This window comes from Oncorhynchus kisutch, linkage group LG19 (assembly GCF_002021735.2).
Source record: "Oncorhynchus kisutch isolate 150728-3 linkage group LG19, Okis_V2, whole genome shotgun sequence".
In the NCBI taxonomy this organism is placed as follows: Eukaryota; Metazoa; Chordata; class Actinopteri; order Salmoniformes; family Salmonidae; genus Oncorhynchus; species Oncorhynchus kisutch.
In genome coordinates, this window is record NC_034192.2 from 35,399,198 (window position 1) to 35,416,305 (window position 17,108).

Sequence of the window (17,108 nt, forward strand, 5' to 3'; positions counted from 1 at the left end):
AGTGTCTGTAGGAAACAAAATAGAGGAACAGAAGATTGTACTAAAAAAGGAACATATGCATGCATCAGATAATGTCATACGGAACGATTCCCTGACACTTCTGAGGAAAAGGAAAGCAAACAAGTTAGTCACCAAGTTATAAACACAAGCTGTCCGCTGCATCTGTAACATGTTAACTTGCCTAAATCTGGTTTTAATTCCAGTTTTTCTACAAGTTAATATGGAACTATTCAATCATAAGATACATGTCCTTCAAATGTGGATATTTGGTTGTGTTGACAATCAAACACAATTCAATATCACTACATTTGAAATCATCCTGTCACACCCTGATCTGTTTCACCTGTCTTTGTGCTTGTATCCACCCCCCTCCAGGTGTCGCCCATCTTTCCTATTATCCCCTGTGTATTTATACCTGAGTTCTCTGTTTGTCTGTTGCCAGTTTGTTTTGTTTTTGAAACATACCAGCATGTTGTTCCCCTGCATGGTTCTTGTTCCTAGTCCTTTGTGGTTTTGAACCTTCTGACTGCCCTGAGCCTGACTACCGTTTTTGTACCTTACCCCCACCTAACTGGATTATTGACCCGACTGCCTGCCGTACTGGACCCTTTACACCCTCTCTGAATTATTGACCCCTGCTTGCCTTTGACCTGTCATTTGCCTGCCCCTGTTTTAGAAATACACTTTTGTTTCTTGGACACTGTTTGTATCTGGGTCATACCTGAAATGTGATACATGCAGAGCTTGAAACCTTAGGCCTATAGTATTGCCTATTTTAAGTTGCAAATGCTATATAGGCCTGACTAGCATTAATGATATGTTAAATAAAAAGTATGGTCACATTTAATTTGCTCTGCTAAACCTACCCTTTTGAAATGACTTTGATAGCAACAGTGTATATTTGGTTTTTAAGTGGAGACCTCTCAACAATCATTCTCACGATAGCACATTGGTAATAGTCAGTGACAAATATTAAAGCTGGGCTTGGTTAAAACCCTGATGGGAGATGAAAGGGTAGCTGTAGATAAATCCAGTAGCAGGTGCTGCCTAGACTCTTTTTTTACCCCCGATGTACATAACTGTGAAGAACTGACATTGTTTCAAAGGTACACATTTTTTATATTTTATACAAGGTTTGTCTCAAATTTGGTTACCATGCTGACATAATCCTGTGGGTGAAATATCACCCTTAAAACAACAGTTGACTTTTTTAATCAAAACAATTTTCCACGTAGAATCCACGTCACAGAAACAGACAATGAGCAACACAAAAGTGGTTAAAAAGCAGTAATGAAACACATCTGAGATTGCACTTGTGACAATATGATATACAGTAACTTGAAAACTACAAGATTCTGATGCTTCAACATCTAATAGGTTCATTGGTGGTATTTTATTTGGGCAAAGGACCAGGGAACAATGTTACTCTTGTGGGGAATCTGATACCAAACCCCTTTTGCTTGGCTGGAAATCTTATAGACTCATATTGTCTGTAGAAGGTGCCTCATACACACTGACTCAATACAAATGCGCCAGGAAGATCATTATTTATCCTCCTACACAATTTCATATATTTGCGATATAGAAAAATAACAAACCATCTAACTGACAGTAGAATAGCCTTAATCTGAGGAAACATACAGTATACAATGTACAGAAGCTGAAACATGAAATGGTTCACTCTTGCCCAGAACTCCATAATGGCTGGCATAATTCAAACCCCCAGGAAATGCCTGGAGAAACAAAACAGACTGAGAAAACAATAGACAGGGTAAACCATTTATTTCTTATAATAAATTATTACATAACATCTCACCATTTCATAGCACTGTCAGCAGGGCCCCAGGCGGGACTCAAGCCAAGGAGTGCTCTTTCCTGTCTGTATTTAGTACGGTTATCTCAGAGCCCAACGTGCTCTCCAACCTGGAGAAAACCAATATCTCAGAGCATCACTGGGATTATACTATTTGGTCGGACAATAAATTATATCAGTCCCTTAAAAAGAGCCAATCTTTGTCAAACTAGATCAAGATTCTACAGCAGCAAGGTCCTCAATCCATTTAACTGAATGTGAGGCCTAGTATAAAGTGGTTGTTGTGTAAAAAAATCGATGTATATTTCGTGTTCAAGTAAACACATTTGAGAGAGAGTGGACCAAGATTCTGGCATATGTCATGCCTCTTCAACTTGGCCAAGAAGTGGGAGAGCCCCATCTGTAAATGCCAGGTTAAATCACAGCCATTCCATTGTTCCTTGCTGTTGGTGTCTGGAAATAAACAAGTATCATTTCTTTCTCCCCAAACATGTGATATCAACTAATGACTATTGCGTTCTGATTTAATTATTATTTTATTGACCTTCTGCCCCCCTGTTGCTTTCAGCTTGGACTAACTCAGTCCACACACAGGTCTTGAATGAATAGTGCTTTTGTCCTAAAACAGTAATCTGGCCATCATTCAATCATGTCCTGCTAAAATGTACAATGTTTTCATTCCCAAAAGACACCCATTTGTCAGACATACACATGCCCTCCTAATGCACTACCTTCTGTAACATTTGCTGTTGATAAAATACTCTTCCTATTAGATTTCCACAGTCTTAAAGAAAAAGGTGGGCCTTTGAGACAAAATAAAGACTACAATTGAGTTTTTGTTTTCTGTTACTGCAATGTTGAAAGGAGAGCTTGCAAGTATGTCATTGTCGCATTTTATTGTACCTTTTACACCTGCTGTATCCTGTGCATAAAAGGAATAAACTCTGATTTACGTAAATGTAATTCCATCTAAAGATTTTATATGTGATTTGTTCTATTGCCAAAAGTAGCTTCTCACACTCTTGGCCTCCCTCAGGAGCAATACGTCATAATCAACAAGGCTGAGGTAGAGAGGTGAGGTGAGAGACCTACAGGGAGTGTGAGTGTGAAAGGCACCCATTTACTTCCAAGGGAACATCCAAGGTCTGAATATTTTCCAGGTATGTCACTGCAACAGTCATTAGAAATTGTAGTTAGCCCTTTGTTTGGTTTATGTTCTGGAAGGATGAGGCCACCCCATTTCACTGGACCTCTGTTTAACTGTAATTTGTTCATTAGCTGTTACATTAAGGCCTATATTAATTCTCCTATAAGGGAACCGATATCAATATCATCAGCGTCCGCCTGTTTTTCTAGAACAAGGAGTTGATTAAGATCTAGGGCCTTATATAATATCAGGAGTTATTGCCATGGACTGAGTCATCTGTTCAGGGAGTCAATCAACTGCCAGTGAATGGCAAGGGAGACAGTACCCAATATTCACCCCCATTAATGATGACAGCTTACAGTCATTGTGGCCCCAGTTCCACTGGGAGAGGGGACTGGTGTACAAGCATTCTCATTCTACAGCTGGTAAAAACACAAAACAAGCTCAGAGCAATGACAAGTCAGCCTTGTCAGCGCACCCCTTAGAGCTATGGTCTGCTGGTTACTGAAATTGCACCAGCCTGAAATATTTATTTCACCTCGCACATGTAAATACCATGACATATTTTATATGACTTTACTTTTAAAAGTTTGAATATCCTTTGAATGTGCTAGATATAACAGTTGTAATTGTTGGAGAAACTCGAGAGGGGAAAAACTGAGCTGCTAGAATCTAACTCCTGAATACATACTAGATTAACACACAGTTATGTCCACAAAAACATCATGTGATAGCCATTTTGGCAGACATGCAAGACCAGTCTGAACCAGATAACTCTAATCTAAATGATCAGAATAAAGCGCAACCTTTCCACAATTGAACTGGAGGGGCAATTTCATTTATTTTTTTAAACGTTAGAACATTCCATGATTGGTCAAGTCTAAATATTAAATGATTGTGATGTGAAAGGGCTGCATGAAGCTGTCATGTGGTCTCAACGAATCTGATAGGAACCTGATCAAGCTGTTTTGCAGCAAAGGGCAAAGACTTTTAAAACTTCTTGGAATAGTTAATAACCCCATTATCTCATCTCCTAAATTCATGAAGTGATGTAACTATTACATGGCAGGCTAAATCATGATTTCATACACAATGTTCTGATTTACTATAGCAAGGTAGGCTAATGGAAATATTGAATGGATATTTGCTGGATAAAAATGAAATAGCATATACACTGAGTGTACAAAACATTAAGATCACCTGCTCTTCCATGACAGACTGACCAGGTGAATCCACGTGAATCCATGTCACTTATTAAATCCACTTCAAATCTGTGTAGATGAAGGGGAGGAGACAGGTTAAATAAGGATGTTTAAGCCTTGAGATATGGATTGTGTATGTGTGGCGTTCAGATGGTGAATGAGCAAGACAAAATATATAGTGCCTTTGAATGGGGTATGGTAGTAGGTGCCAGGCGCACTGGTTTGAGTGTGTCAAGAACTGCAAAGAGGCTGGGTTTTTCACAGTCAACAGTTCCAGTGTGTATCAAGAATGGTCCACCACCAAAAGGACATCCAGCCAACTTGACACAACTATGGGAAGCATTGGAGTCAACATGGGCCAGCATCCCTGTGGAACACTTTCAACATCTTGTAAAGTCTATGCCGTAATGAATTGAGGCTGTTCTGAGGGCAAAAGGGGGTGCTCAATATGTTTTTTTACACTCAGTGTATACTGCTCGTTCTTTTATATACAGTGTAGATGTTCTAGAGATGGGTAAATCAATTCTCAATCAAAGAGAAGAATCACACAAGCAAGCATTCTGGGTAGGGATTAGATAATGGCATGGAAAATGTATTTTTTATGTTGCATTCCACTTTCTAAATGATGTCTAGATTCTCAATGTAACCTTTTACAAGAACAGCTCAGCTGTTTCTCTTTCTTCCCTATTTTATTCACAGTATTTAGCAAGAAGTTAGGCCATCTGCAAGACACAGCTGTATGGCCTGACAGTGGCCCTATTCAGATACTTATAACATGCCTCCTTCTTCCTTTTCTTGAGGTAATCACTTTGGAAAGGACCAAACAAGTACAGTACCTGTTTCAGTTTGGGTAAAAACCAGTTGAATGAAATGAGAACTAAACTTCAAATGGAACTTCATCACAAAATCCCGAAGGCCTTTGTTCCTCAAACGTTATTAGGCCTTCCACAGACATACATTAAGAAAATAATCCAGTGATTCTAGGAAGGGAAGTTATCTGTTATTAAAACCATCTGACCCAGGCCTTGTACATAATTTAGAAGATGGTACACCACAAACACTGGGAGGAACCACCTGCTGGCATTTAACCCACAACTTCCTGTTTCAAAGTGCCAGGCCACCCACCAGAGGTGGCTAAATAAACCTTCAGAAAAGAGAATGGCACACTGTCACACCCCTCATTCAGTCCCTCTGGCAGATAGCACCAACATACCACCCCTAATTTAAGATCCCTCACTGGTCAAGGGAAATTAATTTCAAGATAAATTAAATTCTGATAAAGCCTTCAAAAGTAAATTGTGCATGTTGAACATATTGCAAGACACATAATTATTGCAACAACACCTCAACACCTGTTGAGCAAAGCAAGATTAAAAGACACATAACATAACTCTTACTCTTGGAAAATAAACACTGATGTCAGAGCTTCAGTCACGATTTCGCACCCTTTCTAAATATATTTATCCCAATTCAGTAATTTCCATCCAATTTTCCCAACTGGTAAAGCTTGATAAGGAACAGGTATTCATACCCACCAATCACAGAAGCAGAAGGTGACATCATCTATCGCTTAACTTCAAGGGACCATGTTAAAACTCTCTTCCTTTCAGAACATAAAGCGTATTAGACATGGGAGCGTAGCAATTGTATAACAGATTTCTATTTAGATCTATAGTCATATTTCTATTTTGATCTACCGTATTATTCAACACTAATGACCATTGGCTGGCGTAGACTTAGATAGAGTCAGTGTCCACTTCATTACATTTCAAAATTTATATGCACATCAATTATTGTAAAATTGATAGGTTCTTTCAGTTCCTGCTCCTTCTGCCTCCAGTCCGGCGATTGGAGGGTTCATCATCAGGGGTGTCCATATGTACCGCACGGCCCCGGCCCTTAGCCTGTGGGACACAGTACAAAAGTTGGCAATCTTCTAATACTTCTATTTGTCCAAATAATTGGTGGAGTGTGCACACACACACACACACACACACACACACACACAGCACACACACAGCACACATACTCACGGTTTGTGTGGGTTGGGTCTGAGAGGGCGCCTCCGTGGCTCTACGGTCCTCCTGAGAGCGGAGCTGTCTGAGACGAGCCCTCTCCAGGCTGTCAGTCTGAGTCTGCAGAGTCTCTGATACACATACAAACAGGAACAACATACGTACACACGCTAAGACAATGGGTAAACAAATCAATCCTCCAGAAGACACACATGAAATACTTTATCTGAGTGCACACACATAATTAACAAGCAGAGTTTATTGTTACCCAGAAATGCAGGGTCTGGGTTGGCCACTAAGGGGGTGATGGAAATATAGGCACCATCCTTTGGATTTCCTGATAAGATAAACATAAACTTCAAAACAAAGAAGAGCCATGTATAGAAACTTATTTTTGGTAACTAGGAATAGTTTCATAGAGGCCTTGTCCACTCCATTGGTTCTACTTCTATTATGTATAGAACTCACGATTAACAATGCAGAATGTGAGGGAGCAGCGGGGAGGAAGTAGTCGGCTGGCACACTCCTGAGGCTGCTGGGACAGAAAGAGAAGCTTCAGAGCCCCACGGTCATCACACAGATCCACCAGCTCTGAAACACGCGCACACACACAAACACACACATTTAAGACAAATCTATCTGTATGTAGAGAAAGAGACAAAACTGGTTGAATATGTAGCGTAACATAAAGATGGCTGACGAGGGGCAGAGCCAGAGTGCAGGATTTACTACTGATAGTCTTGCGGTGGTCAAACCCACTCATCAGCAAGCCCCATTAATCTCAGTGCTAATGAGAGTAGTAATGATAGATAGCTTCATTAGTGCATGGCGCTTGTTCTGGGCTTAGCGGCAACACAGTGGTAAGTGTGGCAGGACCCAGCAGGTGTAAGCAGACACCCTTCGAGTTGAGCAGTGTGAAATATTTAACACCAGCCGGTGAACCCCCACTCACATGCCACTGCCCCCCCCAACCAAATCCCTGACTCTCACATCAGCGCTCCCCATCCACATTCCCTGCTTTAGTTACAGCAGTGAAACTAAATTTAGGATAGACTCAAGAACCCCCCTGTCTGTAAGAGACAATCGGCACAGCAGCATTTCAATCAGGAAGCTGTCATCATCATTAGGCCCCCCATCCCACCCTTCCTGATGACCCCCCCCCCCCCCCCTGAACTCCCACCTGTCTCCGGCAGGCCCATCTTAGCTCTCATGTACTGCAGCAGGAGAACCACAGGGCAGTTGGTGTTGGCCAGAAACTGCTCATTGTCTGTGAGGAGATAGGATGAGAATAAAGAAATTGTGTGAAATACAGTTTCTAACACTGCAAACATCAAATGTGACACTAGCGGAATGCATTTTATAACTTTGGCCTTACCTCCATGTTTAATACAGATGAACATCACACAGGAAGATGAGGAACCGGAGTCCCTTGCGATAATGAGAAGCCTAAAGTCACGGAAGCTTTTTGAGAAACATTCCATGGATTGGAATCATTGGATACATGGTTATGAAGTCATAATATGAATTGTGATATCACAGGAGTGCTCTCTTCTCTTGTTGGCTTCACAACTTTGATCCTATAATTTTGGAGGCTGCTTTCTCCATCTGTGCTAATCTCCATCAGAACAGGATGTGGTGTTTGTTTTCATGTCAGAGTGCAACCCCACTGTCGTCTATGCCAGCCTTATTACAGTGTGCTGACTAGTGTCACAAGGAGTGAAGGAGAAGCTTAATTACACTTCAGACAACAACAACAGTATAATCGAGACAACAGGGGCGGCAGGGTAGCCTAGTGGTTAGAGCGTTGAACTAGTAACCGGAAGGTTGAAAGTTCAAATCCCCGAGCTGACAAGGTACAAATCTGTCGTTCTGCCCCTGAACAAGTAGTTAACCCACTGTTCCTAGGCCGTCATTGAAAATAAGAATTTGTTCTTAACTGACTTGCCTAGTAAAAAAAAATATATATATATATGAACAGCACATCAAATTATACATATTTTTAAGTTGTTCTGTTCATAACAAATCATAGAAATGAGAGTTACACTGTATCTACATCCGTGAGTGTCTTTCCTATCATTTCAAGTTGAAAACATACCCCTTCCACCATTAAAAAGTCAGCATCTAATGCCTAATAAGCCTGTCTTCAACTAGATGAAATAGAACATGGCCAAACCTTTAAACTGACTCTTAATCTTAAAGTCTTGCATAGACTGACGTCGCATTCTGGCATTTGCTCTGCATGCTGATAGGAGAACCTAGAAGCCGGGCGCATGGGGCCCAGGCTTCCCTCTGTCCAACCCCACCACCAGTTCATCTCAAAGATGAGGAGAGTTTCAGAGTGCAAACATCTCTAGAGACCATAAAAGAACACAGAGTCGACCTCAGATATTTCCCTGCGCTGGAATCATTGAACACCAAGGGCCTTGTCCAGGAAATTGGCAAAATGATTTGGTTGTCTAGGTAAGAAGGGGGAGAGAACCGAAAGGTCCATCGTCCTCAAGGTCTCAGTGAGATTGCTGTGAAATTTGAGACAAATGAGATTCATAAGTTGACCCAATGAATTTCAATCAGTTTGACAACTATGGGACATCATTAGCAGAAATGTACAATATGTTAGATTGACAAAGTGTGAGTCATGATTAAGTTGCACATGAGGATTTACACTGACCTGGCAGTGAAGTACAGTAGGTCTGGCCAGCTCTAGCTGGTGAATGTCCATAAGTTTGCCATTGAACACCACTAACAGTGGCTTGCCTGCACCAAGGGTCTCCAGACAACTACCTTCCCCTGAGAATACAAGAAGAGGCATTTCATTATTATAAATTATCATAAATTATCGACATTAAAAGACCAGCAAAATTGTTTGGTAGTTTAGCTTTTTTATTTCTTCGGACATTGTACACAACAGCATGGCTGATATCCAGGTCGGCACATTTGACATCTTCAGCGGTGGAATCCGTGAATTTAAAGGCTCTAACATGAGCTTGTGACAGCTGTCTGAATCTGGGAAGATGGAGCTTCGTCCAACCTGCAGGACCAAATGTTGATAGCCGCGGGCTTTCAACACCTTCAAGAAAGATAAGGAAACGTTACTATAAATAAAACAATGAAAGGGTATGGCACATCTACACAACTTATCCTTGTCTAGTTTTTGAGGCCAGCTGGCTAGCTCATGAACCCAAGTCGGGTATACCTAGTTTACAACCGGCCCTCCCTTGGGTTCTCAGCGGATGTTACTGATCACAGCTGGCTCCCAAGTGAACTACAAACCCGATGCTATGTTTAATCCCAAAGCTCTGTCTAAACAGAAATACTCCTAATTTGCGATACAGTTTTGCAAACCTTTGGAGCTTAACTTCTATATAAGCGTGAAATAAATGTAAAAATACAAAAAGATACACTTGCTTGCATCTGGCGGTTTTCACACGCCACCTTGGCTAAGACACATCCTCTTACGTTGAACTCGCATTTCCACTGACCATTCCATCCCACATTTCCTGTGTTTCTCAAAATACAACAGGGTGCAACTTTCCTAAACTGTTTACAGTAAGTATCTTTTATATTTGAACAAGTATTTCTCGCTTATATTAAAGTTAAATTACAATTGTTTCCTAAACTGTATCGTGTGCAGAGTAGAGTGTATTTGTGTTTAGTCAGAGCATTAGAGCCAGTGGTGTAAAGTATTTAAGTATAAATACTTTAAAGCACTAATTAAGTAGTTGTTTAGGGTATCTGTACTTTACTTGACTATTTATATTTTTGACAACTTTTACTTCACTACATTCCTAAAGAAAATAATGTACTTGTTGTCTGTAGCTTGTGAGGTGTGGAAACACTTTGTTGCTTTTATGAATTTTGACTTGCTGCTTTTTGTTCTATGCTGCTCTGTCTGTATGCTACGTCTTGCTTGTCCTATGTTGCTCTGTCTGTATGCTATGTCTTGCTTGTCCTATGTTGCTATGTCTTGCTTGTTCTATGTTGCTATTGTCTATATTGTAATTGTTTTTAATAACCTGCCCAGGGACTGCGGTTGAAAATTAGCCGGATGGCTAAAACCGGCACTTTTACTGAAACGTTGATTAATGTGCACTGTCCCTGTAAAAATAAAAAATAAACTAAACTAAACTAAACTTTTTACTACATACATTTTCCCTGACACCCAAAATGACTTGTTACATTTTGAATGCTTAGCAGGTAAGGAAAATGGTCAAAGTCATGCAATTATCAAGAGAACATCCATCCCTGGTCATCCCTACTACCTCTGATCTGGTCGTACTCACTAAACACAAATGCTTCATTTGTAAATGATGTCTGAGTGCTGAAAGTGTGCCCCTGGCTATTTGTAAAAATGATGCCGTCTGGTTTTCTTAATATAAGCAATTTGAAATGATTTCTACTTTTACAACTTAAGTATATTTTTGCAATTACATTTACTTTTGATATTTAAGTATATTTAACACATTTTCTGTAAAGGTATCTTTACTTTTACTCATTTATGACAATTGGGTACTTGGCCGTAGTATATCAAACCATATAGCACGGGTATGACAAAACATTTATTTTTACTGCTCTAATTACGTTGGTAACCAGTTTATAATAGCAATAAGGCACCTCAGGGGTTTGTGATACATGGCCAATATACCACGGTTATGGGCTGTATCCTGGCACTCCACGTTGCGTCGTGCGTTAGAGAAGCACTTAGCTGTAGTATATTGGCCATATACCACACAGCCTCGGGCCTTATTGCTTAAATAGCCATTTTCACAGATCATACTCACTTGAACAGCTTCGGGGGAAGTAACACGTTCAAATAGGTCATCAAAGCTCGTTGTTCCTACAGTAACAAATACCCTCTTCATGGTTACGCGTGTAACTAATGTTATCAAATGTTACAGTGCTTGTACCAAAATATATCGATTGTTTGTTTACATCTGTCAGTAGCTTGACGTCACGTTCGCATTTTTTTATTTACTCACAATAATACATCACTCTGCCACCTAAAGGAGATTTGGAGATTTACCTGCAGCCTTGACATTTTGTCCGCCGAATAAGAAGTGTGGTATTATTGAAATACTGTAGAAACAGTGGTAGTATCCCCCTGACAATTTAGAAAATTACGCTAGTGATGTGAAAATACTTAAATCGGTTAGACACCTCAAATGCTGAAGAATCTACTATGATGAACATTCAAATAAGATAATGCTGCCCCCTCGTGGCTGATTGTGTGACAGTACTTGGCCTTACTGTGTGTAACACACATAACGTTGTAGATAGAAATACAGTATATTATAGAGAGTTGCCACTATTCTTTCTACATGATAGAAAATCATAACTGTCCTACACCATATTCTAAACGAATATTGAGCAAAGTAAAAGTAAGTAGCCTCGTCTCAGCCAAAATGGCCCAACCTTAAGGCCACTTGAGTGGTTTAATCTGAATATTAAACCAAGTTTCACATTTTAATGTCACGTGCACATGTACAGTGAAATAGCTTTCTTGAAAGCTCTAAACCCAACGATGTAGTAATCCAATAACAAAGTAATACTAAAAATAACATAACGTAGAACAAAAAACACAATACAAATAAGAACATGAGAAAGTACTGTAAGTAAGCATAACAAACTGTAACGACCCTGGGTTTATAAGCACGGATATCAACTCTGATGCTTGAGCATGCTCTTGGGACACACCGATGGCGCGCTGGACTTCGGGCTAGAATGTCGAGGGTTCGAGGCCTGCTCCCTGCCTGTTTCATTACAATACTATATAAAGGTCAGTTCCAGTGCCATATTCCAGTGCCATATTTACAATGTGGAGGGATGGTAAATATCCCCCAATTAAAATGAGTCTGTTTAAGCAGCGTTTTTCCAGACAATGAGACAGCCTAAAATTCAGTCTTAAGAAATTGTCTGTACCGCCCGAACAGTTTGGCTTACTTACACTAAGACACTCACCAGCCTCACAAGACTCTTCTGAAGGTAGCCTTGTACCAGTTGAAACCCCAAAACAGTACCAGTCAAAAGTTTGGACACACCTACTCATTCAAGGGTTTTTTATTTTTACTATTTTCAACAATGTAGAATAATTGTTGGAAAAGCATTCCAGGTGAAGCTGGTTGAGAGAATGCCAAGCGTGTACAAAGCTGTCACCAAGGCAAAGGTTGGCTACGTTGAAGAATCTCAAATCTTTTTTTGATTTGTTTAACACTTTTTTGGTTACTACGTGATTCCACAGTTGATGTCTTCACTATTATTCTACAATGTAGGAAATAAAAAATAACCCTTGAATGAATAGGTGTCCAACCTTTTGAGTGGTACAATATATCACATCATCTGTAATAATGTAACAGTCTAAACCAGAAATGTAAGAGCACGTCCTTACCAATAGTGATTCAGGACATCAAAGGTATCCTTCAGCGAGGTAACCAGTCATGCAAATGTACCTTAGTCGGGTAAACTTCTACGGCAACAAATCCTTCAGAACTAAGAGGAGATGACGCGAAGATTGGCGTCATCTCCATATACGCTTGCTGAATTTGCAAGATAACTTTGCCTTCATTTTGATTTCAGCACAAATGAAAATGTGTCAGACTTCCCAATCCATTGAGGTTTCAGCAGTCTCAATGAAGAGTTTAGCCTGCTAGAGTTATATCCACTGTCTTAGTACAGATGAAGCTGGAATGTGAGGCTTACTGAAGCTGGTTAGCTTTAGAAAACCCTGAGTAGATATAGCTTGCTTCTTAGGATACCACTGGCCAGTGTTCTTCAATCTTGGTATCAGATTTGTACATGATGGCAGTAATTACATTGAAAAGTTGGAAGTAAGACAATAACCACACAGAAACCAATGTAAGACTGAAATCATTTAAGGCTCTGTTAATTCTCATCTTCAAAAACAACACACTGTAAAGTCACAAAAGCAAACCTAAAAGCAAGTATATATATATATATATAAAAAAAGTTGATAATTGGCTAACAAAGCAATTAGATATTTTAATAAATAGGTTATGAGAAAAGCAAAAACAAAAGTAACAATGTAAGTTAGATCATTTAGGGCAGGGGTGTCAAACTCCTTCCATGGAGGGCCTAGTGTGTGCAGGTTTTTCCTTTCAATTAAGACCAAGGCAACCAGTTGAGTGGAGTTCCTTAATAATCATTGACCTTAATTCATCAATAAAGTACAAGAGTGGCATAAAAACCTGCAGACACTGCCCTCAGTGCATCGTGTTTGACATGTGGTTCAGGGCAAGTTAGATTGTTTAGGGTCAGAATTGGATCAAACCATGTAACATATTAGTCATTTGCATGACTAAGAGGAAACTATCTCCTGTCTTTAAAGCAAACCACACAGCAGTAACCAGAAAACAAACATGCATAGTGCTCAACGTGAACGTCTCATGCTTGGAGACCTGGCTCGACCATGCCCATCGAAAAATAGAAAGTTGAAGGTTGGTCTGCTGTATAACCACCATACAGTTGGTTTTAGGCCCTATAAACCACAGCAATCATACATTTACCGCAGTTTGATTAAATTCTGACCCGAATCCTCAACCTGCATGTCCGTTATTACTTTAAAATTAGATACCAGATTTAATAAATCGATACAAGTAAAAAGTCAAACCAGGGGAACTAATGACGGAGCAGCTTTAAAAAGCTTTGCTGTGGTCCTGAACAGATCGCTGCTCATTGCCCCAGCACTCCCCAACCCCAAATGAGAAAATAGAAATCCATAGACAATCCTTCATCCTCTACACATTGAAAAGTGAGTCTTCCTTGGGCCGGGTCACCATGAAGGCCAGTGAGTCTGCAGGTGAATCGGTTCCACAGTCAAGATATCAAAGGTTGGGCAGGCTCAAGACTCCCTGGAATTGGATTATGGACAGACAAGAATCTGCTCTCTGGTACTGTAGGTAACACTGCCAGCTGGAGAGGTCAAAAGGTGTGATCGAGCTGAAGTGGTTCCTGGGTCATCAAAGCAGGAACTAGTTGGGAGAGATCCTGCCAAATAATGATGATGGAGAACAAAAAAAGTACAATTTTACTTACTGACAGAGTAAAGGAAAGACTAAAGACACCACTAGGTGTTGAGACAGTATGAAGATATTCATATGTGTAATTAAGACCTTTACACAGTTAAGGAAATTAGCATTTCATCAATATGTAAACTGTGAAACCCAGTTAAAAACGACCAATACCTCAATGTGTATGTGTGTCTGCAGTTTGTGTGGGGAAGGCAGGGGGTAGTTCTCACAGTGCAGAAAATCTGCTTCCTGTTTTGAAACATCAATTTATATTCAGGATGCTGCGTTTTCCTTTGTCTGGGACCTACCCTCTCTGTGGCTCATAAGTCTAGTCCCTCTGCCTTTACACTGCCAGCCTCTTCTCTTACTCTTCTTTTCTGCCCTTGTGCTCACTGCTCAGACAGTTGGGTTCTTCACGCCACATTCTTCATCTGATCTAATGATAACCATTGGTTTAGCCCGTTTTAACAATCTGAGAAGCAAACCCCCTTCCCTGTCTGCTTTATCTAACAGCTGTAGTTTTGTTCCACCCCTGATCCTCTCATCTCCCTTCCTCCGCAAGTACATTTTTTGTACACCCATTATGAACTCTACCCTTCTGCTACCCATGTCCATACATCTTTTCACAACCTGTGAATTCTTGCCCGTTGTCAGTGACAAGCCTATTGTGCATTTACACTTCTTTGTCCTACTACGTGTGTGTGGAGGGTAAAGTGTAGTGCTTCAGTCTCTTACCTGGGAGAGAGGTGTAGAGGGGACAGTGTCCCCTACTTCCTCACTGCACCACACAGGCCGTGCAGCACTGCTCCTGTTTCTCTGGCAGCGTGGCATAGTTCATCTGACGGACGATCTCAGCAAACAGCTCGTCCACCATGGTCTTGCTCTTGGCTGAGGTCTCGATGAAGGGGCAGCCCCACTCCTGGGCCAGGGCCCGACCGTCTGCACCTGCCACCTCCCTCTCAGACTCCAGGTCCACCTTGTTCCCCACCAGGATCAGTGGCACCTTCTCAAAGCGCTTCACCCGCACGATCTGGTCTCGCATCGGTCTGATGTCCTGGGGAGCAAAGGGGGGAGGAATTTTGGGATGGATATAAGGATATTCTCAGGAACTGTGGGGAAATGTTTGCGCAACAGTTATTGCTGCCTTGCTCTTCAATGTATATCAATGGGTTAAGTAGCAGCCCTTTGGCCACTCTTCTAACCTGTTGATCTTAAACTTTCAGTGTGTAGGCGACAGACTTATGGAAATGGGGTAGAAGAGAGGTTTATGGATTTATATTGTAGAGATTAGGCTGTCAACAATGGTTTTTAGGAATGATGCACTCTGAATGATATGAATACAATTGGCATTGCTCAGTAGGCCCATTTAAAACATGGCTACAACTCTATCAAGAGGTTGCAGGCTCCTTGACATGTTGGCAGGTAACACCAGATAAAGGCCCTTTACCTGAAATGACTGTTGATTGACGAGACTGTAGACAAGTATGAAACCTTGGCCGTTCTTGATGTACAGGTCCCTCATGGAGGCGAACTGTTCTGTCCCTGCCGTGTCAAGGATCTCCAGCACCGAAGGCGACGAGTCCACTTCGATCTCTTTCCGATAGAAGTCCTCAATTGTAGGGTCATATTTCTCGATGAATGTGCCCGTGACAAACTGGACAGTCAGCGCGGACTTGCCGACGCCGCCGCTTCCCAGCACAACCACTTTGTACTCCTTCATTAGGGTGCACGAGTTTGACCCGGGTTACTTAGCTAACTGGATTGCTATAGCCCGTGACAACATTAATCAAGTAAACCTTGACAACACAACTCTGTAAACCCGCACAAATCAACCTCACAGTTAAAATGTTAACATGTATGCGCTTAGTTAAAACAATTTCGAATCTAGTTAAAAGCAGAAGTATTGCACTGAGCTAACTAGCAAAGTTGGCTAAATCCACAACGCCCCTCCATGCTCGCTCTCGATAAGGAGCCTTCTTATGACAAATCCTTCAGACAGTAAACATAACTACGTTACCTTGCCATGAATATGGGCTGTTGCTTCTATCAGTAATCTGCCCCAAAACTGTGCATTACCGGAGTTGGTGGCTAGCTAGTTAAGATGCACAATATTATAATGGCTTGTATTGTCTCCATTTTTGGATTACATGTGAATGTGGCTCGCTCACACCACATCATAAAGCATACCGGTGTCGCAAAAGCCCAATGCCAGCGTCTGCCACTTCCACCACGGCTGGTCCCTGGCCTTATCACGGGCAAGCTGCACTTCAGCAGCCAGATAGCGTTTAGGAACCTCGGGTTGGAGTTCCAATGCTGTCCACAGTACACTGCTTGGTTGCTGTTTAGTACGAGACAGGGAAAGACCTCCACTCCCTTCCTTAATTTCGTCCTCACGGCCTCTCCCTAGTATCCGTACTGTCTCATCCTCGCGACCACCACTGGGCTGCAATGTCCTGTGGAACCTAGTAAGTAACCAGCTCTTATTTTCTTTCAAAAATCTAATCAAATGACGAGCACCAAATTTGCTGGTGCAAATACTAATATATTTAAGTCCTCAGCAGGGACATTGAATCGCTACATGGTTGTCCAAAATGCAGGCCATATGTCAAGGAAGGACCATCGTGAAAAATCTGCAATGTAATTGGTCACCTTGAAGATTTATTGTCATTCCCATTGGTTCAAATATAACTTCAGGCGGGACAGTTGGGCGCAACGCAACGTTGCACATAGAAATATGCTGCATAGAATGGAATTTACAGGATTCAGTTCGCTACAAGGTGAGGATGGTAATTAAATGAATACATTCATCTTTATAATGACTGATAATCGAAGTGTGAACATTAAGTGAGCTATTTACAGAAACTATGTTATAGATTGTTATAGGCAAGAAATCATTTGTCTGATTTGTCC

General features: G+C 41.1%; 2 protein-coding genes across 10 annotated transcripts; both read right to left on the reverse strand.

Moving 5' to 3' along the window:
• Window positions 1-1,104: 1,104 nt before the first annotated feature.
• Window positions 1,105-11,338, reverse strand: lg19hxorf65 (linkage group 19 CXorf65 homolog). Of its 4 annotated transcripts, none has more exons than XM_031798662.1 (8): window positions 11,198-11,338; window positions 10,956-11,011; window positions 8,846-9,244; window positions 7,358-8,693; window positions 6,646-6,768; window positions 6,446-6,514; window positions 6,196-6,308; window positions 1,105-6,066 (listed from the first exon to the last, which is right to left on the reverse strand). In XM_031798662.1, the coding sequence occupies exons 4-8, from the start codon at window positions 7,656-7,658 to the stop codon at window positions 5,977-5,979; spliced, it is 696 nt and encodes a 231-aa protein (XP_031654522.1). In that variant the 5' UTR covers window positions 7,659-8,693; window positions 8,846-9,244; window positions 10,956-11,011; window positions 11,198-11,338; the 3' UTR covers window positions 1,105-5,976. The 4 variants fall into 4 exon arrangements, with proteins under 4 accessions (XP_031654522.1, XP_031654520.1, XP_031654521.1 ...); XM_031798660.1 differs by lacking the exon at window positions 11,198-11,338 and having other exon boundaries at window positions 7,358-7,444; window positions 7,553-8,693; window positions 10,956-11,159; XM_031798661.1 differs by lacking the exon at window positions 11,198-11,338 and having other exon boundaries at window positions 10,956-11,159.
• Window positions 11,339-13,027: 1,689 nt separating this feature from the next.
• Window positions 13,028-16,851, reverse strand: LOC109864760 (ras-related protein Rap-2c). Of its 6 annotated transcripts, none has more exons than XR_004204248.1 (5): window positions 16,386-16,830; window positions 15,646-15,912; window positions 14,934-15,252; window positions 14,373-14,447; window positions 13,028-14,175 (listed from the first exon to the last, which is right to left on the reverse strand). XR_004204248.1 is itself a non-coding variant. In XM_031797884.1 (4 exons), the coding sequence occupies exons 2-3, from the start codon at window positions 15,718-15,720 to the stop codon at window positions 14,974-14,976; spliced, it is 354 nt and encodes a 117-aa protein (XP_031653744.1). In that variant the 5' UTR covers window positions 15,721-15,912; window positions 16,386-16,851; the 3' UTR covers window positions 13,028-14,175; window positions 14,934-14,973. The 6 variants fall into 6 exon arrangements, 3 of the variants coding, with proteins under 3 accessions (XP_031653744.1, XP_031653743.1, XP_020308286.1); XR_004204247.1 differs by having other exon boundaries at window positions 16,216-16,830; XR_002251490.2 differs by having other exon boundaries at window positions 15,646-16,845.
• Window positions 16,852-17,108: the final 257 nt, after the last annotated feature.